The sequence below is a fragment of the Epinephelus moara genome, chromosome 9, assembly GCF_006386435.1.
Source record: "Epinephelus moara isolate mb chromosome 9, YSFRI_EMoa_1.0, whole genome shotgun sequence".
In the NCBI taxonomy this organism is placed as follows: Eukaryota; Metazoa; Chordata; class Actinopteri; order Perciformes; family Serranidae; genus Epinephelus; species Epinephelus moara.
This window is the reverse complement of record NC_065514.1, coordinates 24,956,590-24,967,329: the sequence shown is the minus strand read 5'-3', so window position 1 is coordinate 24,967,329 and position 10,740 is coordinate 24,956,590. Positions and strand designations below refer to the sequence as shown.

Sequence of the window (10,740 nt, the reverse complement as noted above, 5' to 3'; positions counted from 1 at the left end):
ACATACTATACTATGACTTTTTTTCATGATTTTGAACGACATACTATACTATGACTTTTTTTCATAATTTTGGACCACATACTATACTATGACTTTTTCTCATAATTTTGGATGACATACTATACTATGACTTTTTCTCATTATTTTGGACAACATACTATACTATGACTTTTTCTCATAATTTTGGACGACATACTATACTATGACTTTTTCTCATAATTTTGGAGAACATACTATACTATGACTTTTTCTCATAATTTTGGACGACATACTATACTATGACTTTTTTTCATAATTTTGGAGAACATACTATACTATGACTTTTTTTCATAATTTTGGAGAACATTCTATACAATGACTTTTTTTCATGATTTTAGATGACATACTATACTCTGACTTTTTTTCATAATTTTGGAGAACATTCTATACAATGACTTTTTTTCATGATTTTGGAGAACATTCTATACAATGACTTTTTTTCATGATTTTAGATGACATACTATACTATGACTTTTTCTCATGATTTTGGACGACATACTATAGTATGACTTTTTCTCATAATTTTGGACGACATACTATACTATGACTTTTTCTCATAATTTTGGACGACATACTATAGTCTGACTTTTTCTCATAATTTTGGATGACATACTATACTATGACTTTTTTTCATCATATTTTGGACGACATATTATACTATGACTTTTTCTCATAATTTTGGATGACATATTATACTATGACTTTTTCTCATAATTTTGGATGATATACTATACTATGACTTTTTTTTTTTTTTTACATATCTTTTTATTGATTTTCTTGAGCAACAATACAAATACAGATCAGTAATACACATCTCTACAAGAGACAACCAGTGTGACCTAAGCGTCGAAGAAAGAAGAGTAACATGGCAATTGGAACTTCATGTGATACAACAGTATTCGTATAGTGCCTGTATTAAGACAGCTTAAAATCTCCTGTATCCAATTATTATGTGTTGGAGGAGAGGCATGTTTCCACTTAAGAAGAATGGCACGTCTGGCCAGAAGTGTTGTAAAGGCAATGGCACGTTTTATATTCAGGGGAGTGTTTGGGTTTTGGGGCAAACCAAAAAGTGCTGTCAGTGGGTTTGAGTTGATAGGTGTATTGAAAATCTCACTGAGAGATTTAAAAATATCTGACCAAAAAGCACTGAGCCGAGGACATGTCCAAAACATATGCAGGTGGTTAGCTGGGGCTTGGTGACATCTGTTACATTCACTATTTTTGTCAGGGAATATTTTGGCAAGTACAGCATTAGTATAATGAGCTCTGAAAAGGATCTTGCATTGCAACAAGCCACGTCTTGCACATATGGATGAGGAGTGTACCAGACGTAGAATTTTGTCCCAACTTTCGTCTGAGATTACAACACCAAGATCCTGTTCCCAAGAGAACTTGAAAGAGGCAGTCGGGGATGAATTCAGGGAGCTGATTCTGTCAAAAATAACAGAAACAACTCGCTTCTGGTTCGGTGACAGTGTAAGGAATTGGTCAATTTCGGCTTCAGGCGGGCGATTGGGAAAATGCGGAAATTGTTTCTGCACAAAATGTCTGATTTGGAAAAAACGAAAAAGGTGAGTGTTGGGCAGGTTGAATTTAGCAGAAAGCGCTGCAAAAGAGGAGAAGGAGTTGTTCTCGTATAAGTCGTTTAAAGTAATAAGACCATTAGCAGCCCAAAAACGAAAAGCAGGATCTGAAAGAGAGGGGGGGAAGATATGATTATTTAAGATTGGAGCACAGGTCGAAGCCCTGTGGAGTCCATAACGTTTACGGAATTGGAGCCAGATCTTAATAGCGTCAGAGACAACAGGATTGTTGGAAATGTTTGACAAATTAACAGGGAGTTGTGAGCATATTACAGAAGAGAGTGAGCTTTTGGATGAAGAGAGCTCTATGTGGACCCAGGGGGGGCAGTCAGCGAGTGAATTACAGTTAAGCCAGAAAAGGAGTTTTGCAATGTTACAGGCCCAGTAGTATTGATGAAAGTTTGGAAGGGCGAGGCCGCCTTCCGATTTTGGTAACTGAAGAATTGTTCTTTTGAGGCGGGCAGGTTTGTTGTTCCAAAGAAAGGAACTCAGGAGACGATCTAGTTTGACAAAAAATGTTTTGTTTATAAAGACTGGAATGTGCTGGAAAAGGTACAAAAGTTTAGGTAAAATAATCATTTTTATCAAGTTAGTACGGCCAGCAACTGATAAAGGGAGGGAGGCCCATCGGGATAAATCAAGTTTACATTTGTCCAGTAATGGCTGAAAATTTTTGCAAAATAAATCCTTGAAAGAGTTTGTTACATGTATCCCCAAGTACCTGAATCCTCCAGAGGCCACCTTAAAGGGAAAAGCAGTCAAAGAGACAGTCTTTGCCAGAGGATTTACCAGAAATAATTCACTCTTTTGGAGATTTAATTTATAGCCGGATAATTTACTGAAGCCAGCGAGTGTATCTAATATTGTGGGGAGCGAAGAAAGCGGGTTAGAGATGTATAATAAGAGGTCATCCGCGTAGAGTGAAAGTTTATGAACTCTACCATGGCGAACAATACCTTCAAATTTGACGTTGCTGCGAAGCCAGATGGCCAGAGGTTCGATGGCTAAATTGAATAATAGGGGAGAGAGGGGGCAGCCTTGACGCGTACCACGCTGAAGAGGAAAAGGTTTTGAAAAGTTACCGTTAGTACGTACCACTGCCGTTGGGGATGCATATAAAAGCCGAATCCAGGATATGAACTTTGGATGAAAGCCGTATTTTTCTAGAATGAAAAACAGGTAGCCCCACTCCACCCTATCAAAGGCCTTCTCCGCGTCAAGAGATACCACGACTTCTGGGGTGTTTGATGGGGGAGAGTATATGATGTCGAATAACCTCCTGGTGTTAAAGAATGAATGTCGTCCTGAAGTGAAGCCTGTTTGATCAGGAGAAATTATAGATGGTATTACCTGCTGAAGGCGGGTACACATGCATTTTCACTAAAACGTAACCATATGAAAAACTTCCACCTACAAGTAGCGCGCACTGAGCATGCCTAAACATGCTCAAGAATTTGAGCTTGAGCAGAGTTTGACTGATGTCTTTTAACCCTTTGTGGTCAAGGGTATAATTGACCGTTTTTGACTACAATTGATAGTACCTTTAAATTTCACCTTAAAATCTGTTCACCTCGCCTAGTTTGTTGTCTTTTTTTTCCCGGGACAACCTCACCTGTGTGACATTGCAGTTATTTTTTCATTTTGACATGCTGTGTTAACACATTGGACCTAAAATCACACAAAAAACACCACCAATAGGAAAGGGGGCAAGCACTTTCATTAGAATAGCCTGTTTTTACCATTTGTTCCTGCACCAAGCGTGCACCAAATGTGATGACAATATTCAGGAAAAAGCATGGTGGAAATTATTTATCATAAGTCTGGTTTTACTTGGCCTATCAACACAATCTAAAAGCAGTATATAGTTTGAAGTTCGCACTTTCGACACAAGTTGAAACGGAGACTCAGCTGCGTCTTGCTGCTACGTCATCTTAAATCGGTCATGTAAATCGGTGATGTGAAATGCATGTGTTTGACTGGATAAATGAGACCTGAATTGTACTGCACGAGTTGTGTGAGAATTTGTAAATGGATGGTTTGCTATTTTTAATTGTGGACCTCCTTTACCTTTTTAGGATTCTTTGTTTGCTGTAGAGACATGCGAGAAAAACATTTTCTTCACTAATTCAAGGTAACACATGGTTAGTAATCAATACACAAATAGTCATTTTGCTGGTGTAGTATTTTTTAAGCCCAAAGAAATCAATCATTTCAAACTGTATCATTTGTTTTCCCTGTGCAGTACTGAGTAAAGAATAAGAAAACAAAACATTAACAAAAGCTTTGAGAGGCTTCGAGCAAGTTGATGAGTCAGAACCAAATCAATTAGAAGATTCCACCAACACATCCTGTAAACAATGACAATGAGCTTTCCATTCAAGTTTGACTTGTATAGTTTTGCTCCATTGTTCAGTTTCATTGTTGGGAATATTACTCCCTTTGCCACAGTGAGCACAAAGAAAACAAAAGTTTTCAGCAAATTAACAACTACAATCATTTAGGAGTGTAAAAAAAAAAAAAGATTTATTATCACTTCTCCACAGATTCAGTCACATCACATCCACTGCTTCACTAACACTTCCTAATACCAGGCTGAAATCAATGAGTCACCACTGCAACACTGCATCTGGACCATGGGTGCGTCCCAAGTCCCTTAAATTTACTGCTAACCACCTAACCTAGCCACCTTACCTAACTGTTTAGTCCCTCCCACTTAGGAAAACATTTAAGGAGTCAGGAGTTAGGAGTGAGGAGCGAGGATTGCTGATAAGAGACATGAGACGGCCTTACTCTGAAGCGTCACGTAAAGTGACGTCCTTTTCTGATGACGGCGGCACCTATGGGCGGCACAGCTGGATCTGCTGCATAACGGAGCCACATTATATTCGCTGATCAAAGCCGTACCCCGTATGTGAGTAAGACATATCAGACCTGTCAGTCTACCTCAATCAATTCAATTTTATTTATAAAGCCCAATATCACAAATCACAGTTTGCCTCACAGGGCTTTACAGCATACGACATCCCTCTGTCCTTATGACCCTCACAGCTGATCAGGAAAAACTCCCCAAAAAAACCCTTTAACGCAACTGAGGAGGGATCCCTCTTCCAGGACGGACAGACGTGCAATAGATGTCATACAGAACAGATCAGCATAATAAATTAACAGTAATCCGCATGACACAATGAGACAGAAAGAGAGACAGAGAGAGAGAGAGACAGAGACAGAAAGAGAGACACAGAGAGAGAGAGAGAGATGCAGGAGAGACGGTAATGACAGTAGCTTACAACAACATTAATGAAAGTAATAACATGAATTAATATTAATATTAATAATTAATATTACCTACAAGCTATTAAACATTATTCTACTCACATGACATGCAGGACAATTAATGATGGGCAAATGTGTGTGTGTGTGTGTGTGGTGTTATATCAACACGTGTGGTTCTCGACATGAGCAGCTGCACATTTAACAGCCACACATCACCGACAGACCGCTGAACACCGCAACGGGTTGTGAATGAAATAAACTTAATTACAACATGACAGTCTTTCAGGAAATATCATTAACGTTACTCTTTGTAGTCACGTAGGCATGTGAATGACAGCGTTTCATTGCAAAGAATGCATGTAACGGGTACACTTGCGCTGTTTCTCCGCCATCTCGTTCAAATGGGCCAGACGTAGGGGGCGGGTATTTATACGTCAGAGCCTCAAGCTGAAAAAGACTTCCTGTTAGGAACCTCTCGTGTTACCTTACTCATCGCACCTAACAGATCCCTCCTAACGCCTAACGCTAACTCCTTACTGACAGGAATAAGAGACATGAGACGGCCTTAAAGATGGCGGAGCTCGAATGACTTCCGGTTCAAGTAAGGAGTTAGGAGTTAGCAGTATAAAATAAGAGACTTGGGACGTACCCCATGTGTGAGTTAATCGCTGCTATAATCAATCACAGCTTAGCGAGGTGAATTAGCATGTAAGTGCAGAGTGTGGGTGATAGGTTACTCACGCTTTATCTGATTTGAAGGATTTGTCACAGGCTGGGCAGTACAGACCATCATAATAATCATCGATTGTCAGTTCGTCTCCATCAGGCTGCTCTGCATCTGGGAATTAATAATTATGGGTTGAAAAATAATTAAAGACACCACAAACACATACAAACATGTAAAGTTGGTGACATCATTGGCTCATCTGATGGTCCATGCCAATTATGTCCTTCTGCCTGTGAGACCCTGATGTGTAGTTACGTTTTTGAGGAGATGCTTATCGGTTACTGTGTAGCTACAGCAGCGGCTTTAAGTACGACACATCTCCTTAATGCAGAGGTATAAATGAAGCTCAAATCTCAAGCACACAGTCTCACTAACCTCCTTCTTCATTGTTCTTCTCCCGTGTGTCCATATCCAGCTCTTCTTCCTCACTCTCTGATGCATCTCCGAACTCCTCTCCATACTGAGCCTCTATCTGCTGCAGCTCCTTCTCAAGTTCAGACATGGCCGCCCAGCTCTGCTCCTTGTACTCCTCTGCCAGTCTTTAACGGACATACAATTTTTATTTATGAAGTATTTATTAAGAGGGGGGAAAACACCGCAGAAGAATGAATGTGACATTTACCCAACTAACCATCCATCACTTACTTTGCCTGGTTGAGCTTCTGCTTCCGCCTCAGCTCCTCCACCTTCTTGATCTTCTCAGCGTTTTGCTCCTCCACCAGCTTCCTGTGGGCCTGCACGCGCCGGTCACGCTTGCGAACAAAAGCAACGAGTTGTCGCACGAGCTCGTTGCGCTCCTTTCGAGCCTTTTCTCTGGTCTTTTTGTTCTCCTTCTCCATGGCCCTTTTCTCCCAGCGGTTGGAGGCCTGCCTCGTGTCATATTCCTCCTTCCAGGCAAAGTTTTTACGAGTGCAGAAGCTCTGCCAGTAGCCGTAAAACACATGCACCACCTGTAATATGGAAATAGAGACTGATTGAGGATACCAGCTTAATAAAAATCTTTCTGATTCACTATTTCAACTTTTTTTACTCACATATATTACAAAAACTATTTTATTCACTTAACTGAACTGGAAAAGAACTCTTACATCATCCATCAAAGGAACAACCTCAAGACAAGTGTTTTTAGTGTGGTGCTGGCTTACGGTATCATAGTCGCTCTCAGAGTCTCCAAAGGGAGGAAACTCCTCCTCATCATCCTCATCTTCCACCTTGCTGTGCTCCATCTCCTCCTTTACAATGGACTCAAAGAGATTCCTGTAAACTGTGTAAAAGCCCTAAGAGACAGAGAGTAGATAAAATGAAGAGGTAAAAATTAATGACAAAATAAATATTGGGAGATGTACAAAAAATGTCTGTTACCATAACTCTGACGAATTAAGCTTCTACCACCAATTTAAACAGCAAGTGCTGTAGGTCACGTAAAGGACTCATAGTTCTAGAAATTTAGACCAAATAATTCTACCTGGATTTAATCAAAATCTTGGGTTAATTTCCCGTGCTGTTTTGGTAGACTGGCTGTGTGTTCTGGCACAATAAAAGGGAGGCTGAATGGGTTTTTTCTAGCTGCCCACATTCCTGCAGCCGGTCTACATGTTGTCATTAGCTTTTTTGATAATCTCACTAATCTCTTACTTGTACAATCAACCAACAAGGACAGAAAGTACGACCTGTTATTTAGTTGTATGGTGCCAGAACTCCTGGTTTACATTGACTTTTTTAAATCAAGACACTTTCCATCATGTTGTATGGTTTGTGTTTTGAGTTCAAGATTTCATTTCTAGAAGATTAGCAGTGATGTTGATCATACGTGCAACAGGTGTAAACAGTCTTCAGCCACTTAATGTCACATGTTCTGGTCATGTCCGAAACTATTTCATTTCTGGGATGTAATATTTTAAACTTTTTCAACAATGTTTGGACAGCTGGTTGCCCCATCTATGTCCATGGCAATATCTGGAGTAAATTCTCCAGATGTTGCCATGAACCCAAACGGACATTGTCTCTTTCTGCTCACTTCAGGCTAGAAGGCTCATCCTGTGTAAATTGAAGGACTCTTCACCTCAAACATATGGACATTGGATTAGAGGAGATATGAATCATTTACAATTGGAGAAAATCTGCAGTTTTATTTAAGGATCAACTGCACGCTTCTTGTTTGATTGATGATGATCTCTGCATCTTTACTGAACTATTAATAAAAATACCTTGTCTAAAAAAAGATTTAATTTCTAGGCCATTTGTGCTTATCTCTGTGCCGCTTCATATTTACAGTAACAGTATTTCTTTTCCTCCCCTCCTCAGAATCTAACATAAGCAAAGCAGAGAAGAGATTGGATGATGTTGACTAAACATCATAAGTGACATAATTAATTTCTCCTCCACAGGATGAGACTCCAGGGGATGACTGAAAGATGTTTCTTTGGCATTTCCTTGTCTGTAGAAGAGAAGTGAAAAAACTTGGCTGACCACAAACACTAACCTTCTCGTCATCTCCGTATCCAGAGAAGCAGCTGACTGTGAAGTACTGCAGCAGGTCAATGCTGTCATCTTCATAATCGCCACTTATGCCTCCTTTCAGAAGAGCCTCCCTGTGATTGTCATACCTGCCACACAGGAGACAGAGCCAACATATTTAACACATACTGTTGTGGGGATATACAATGGTTAAAATATTAATACTTTTGAAATTAGAGCCCTGTCACTGTTGAGAGGCTAACAGACGTTGAGATGAAACTGTACGCACCAAGCTCTCTCCTGAGGATCACTCAGGACATCGTAAGCTGCCTGAATCAGCTTGAACTGCTCCGCTGCTTCCTCAGCATTGTCCAAATTTTTATCTGGAAATATCAAACAGAAACCACAGCTATTGTTAGAGTGAAAAACTTTACAGAAAGCTTTAATGACAATCTTGTTAGGTTTGAGTTAACAGTATCGCATGCTGATGCAAGACTGAAGAACTGAAAGTAGCACAAAGCAATTTAAAGCATAGCATCTTCAGAATTTTCTCATAGTAAAAAAGACATCAGACAAGTTTCAAATGCACATGAATAAATCAATACTATGTCATTAATATATAATGAAGCGTTACAATATCATATACAATATCAAAAGTGGATGCTTCCTTTGAGTAAGTGGTATTTGGCAAGCATAAATGAGGCAAATATTGTACTTTTATTATATTATCATTACTTGCTAGCTTGACTGCATTAGGTCTTAATGTAAAGCAAATAAAGTCATAAAACTCAAAGTGCGTTTGGAGCCTTAATATACTACATTTCACCATCATAAAGCAGTGTATTATTACAGCGAGATGCCACATTATTCTACAGCTACACTACAGCTTTTGATACTATACCAATAGTGAATTCAGAATTTTTACCTAAAACAAAGTGTTATATAAGAGCAATATTGATACTATTACATCAGGGATACAATCATCCTGCATGTTTAGTCCATAAGGCTTATAACGTTATCATAACCTACCTGGATGCCATTTCAACGCTAATTTACGATACGCTTTCTTCAAATCATCGTCTCCCGCGTCTCGTTTTACACCCAAGATTTCATAGTGACACTTCATGATTAGCTAACTGTAAAAAGAAACTCGACTCTGAGAGAATTACTCAATAAATGTGTTGTTCACGTTGTCCCAGCGACGCTAACGTTAGCATGCAGCTATGCTAACTGTAGCATGCTAGCAACCGGGTAGCGTATTCTATCTCTTAAACGATCCAGACTTCTCAGGTGGTAGCAACAGCGAGGTAATTACTTGGCCTTACATATTTAAATACGGTATATAAACGGTCTTAAATAACTGTCAAACAGCCTAAATACACTAAATTACTTTTCAATGCCGGTTGTTGGCAGTATAACCAATTGACAAGTCTGTACTGTAGAGTGCCGCTATATATCTCGCGAGAATTGATCTTCTTCACTTTATAATATCGGTAGACTGCAAGCTACAGCCATGTGTTGCTGACCTCTACAGTTCAAATTAAATCAAAATCTTGTTCACTTGATAAATATTATATTATAAGGCTTTATTCTCTCAGGAAAACACTAATGGGATGTTACTATGCACGTCTAACAATATAAACACTTAAAACTCATGTTCACAATTATGATTCATTATGTTGCCCTCCATTATTTTATGAAATGCATTTCCAGCCAGCCCAAACATGGACTGTAACATCAATTAAATACTAGAGTATTAATAATTTACAAGGTACATTGACTACCACATCTCTCTTTATTCCATATTTCTATAATGAATCTGTGATTGTAGATTGATCAGTTATGGTACTCTTGTGATGCTCTCTGGTGGTGACAGGGACAGTTGCACCTTACTTGCATTTACACAAACCCCCTCTTCATGAACGTTTCAAACTATCTTTTATACGTACACAGAGTGGGTATTTTATAAGCTAATTCCAAGAATTCTTTTTTGTTTAAATCTGACCACTTAAGGGTAAAATTAGATTCAGAATTGATGACTACAGCATGTCCTCACTAGCATGTGGCTTTGAGTTTAGAAAATGTGGTAGACATACAAAAAACAGTTATCTAAATAAATGCAATATGGATAATTACAAGAAATTAAAGAATTAAGTGATTTATTTTATAGAAAATCATTTTCAGGGGGTTTTGGGGGGTACAATATACAGATTCATGACCTCAGTATTTCTTAAATCCCAGTTACAGCCCTGAGGACATTACATTATACATGTTACATTATAGGCTGTATAATTAGGACAATATAATCTACTGAATTACTTGTTCATTCCAAAACTTAGACATTTCTGAAAAGAAAATCTAAAATCTGTGCTGAAAATTGATTTCAGTAACATGATAAGAGTATTTATGTCAGTATAGAGTTGTAGGTGATTTTTTTCTCTCTCTCTCAATACTGTGTTCATTTGGTTCATTTTGAATAAACAGAACAAAAACATCCATTAAAAACCCTCCCTTCCACACCACTGACAAAAAAATTCTTGGGAAAACCCCCCAGAAACTTAAGCATAATATTCACATAAATAAAGTATGGTATAATAGACAGACTTTACATGATTAACAACATGATTAACAATAATTAAAAACAAAACAATATTGGTA

General features: G+C 38.5%; 1 protein-coding gene across 3 annotated transcripts in view; it reads right to left on the bottom strand.

Moving 5' to 3' along the window:
- Positions 1-9,536, bottom strand: part of dnajc21 (DnaJ heat shock protein family (Hsp40) member C21) — a 12,597-nt gene extending 3,061 nt beyond the window's left edge. For all 3 annotated transcript variants that reach the window (XM_050052537.1, XM_050052539.1, XM_050052538.1), the window contains exons 1-7: positions 9,112-9,536; positions 8,372-8,465; positions 8,108-8,231; positions 6,771-6,902; positions 6,271-6,575; positions 6,001-6,164; positions 5,640-5,736 (exon numbers count right to left, since the gene is read on the bottom strand). In XM_050052537.1, coding sequence (XP_049908494.1) covers positions 5,640-5,736; positions 6,001-6,164; positions 6,271-6,575; positions 6,771-6,902; positions 8,108-8,231; positions 8,372-8,465; positions 9,112-9,208 — 1,013 coding nt within the window. In that variant the 5' untranslated portion in view covers positions 9,209-9,536. The remainder of the gene's footprint in view (positions 1-5,639; positions 5,737-6,000; positions 6,165-6,270; positions 6,576-6,770; positions 6,903-8,107; positions 8,232-8,371; positions 8,466-9,111) is intronic.
- Positions 9,537-10,740: the final 1,204 nt, after the last annotated feature.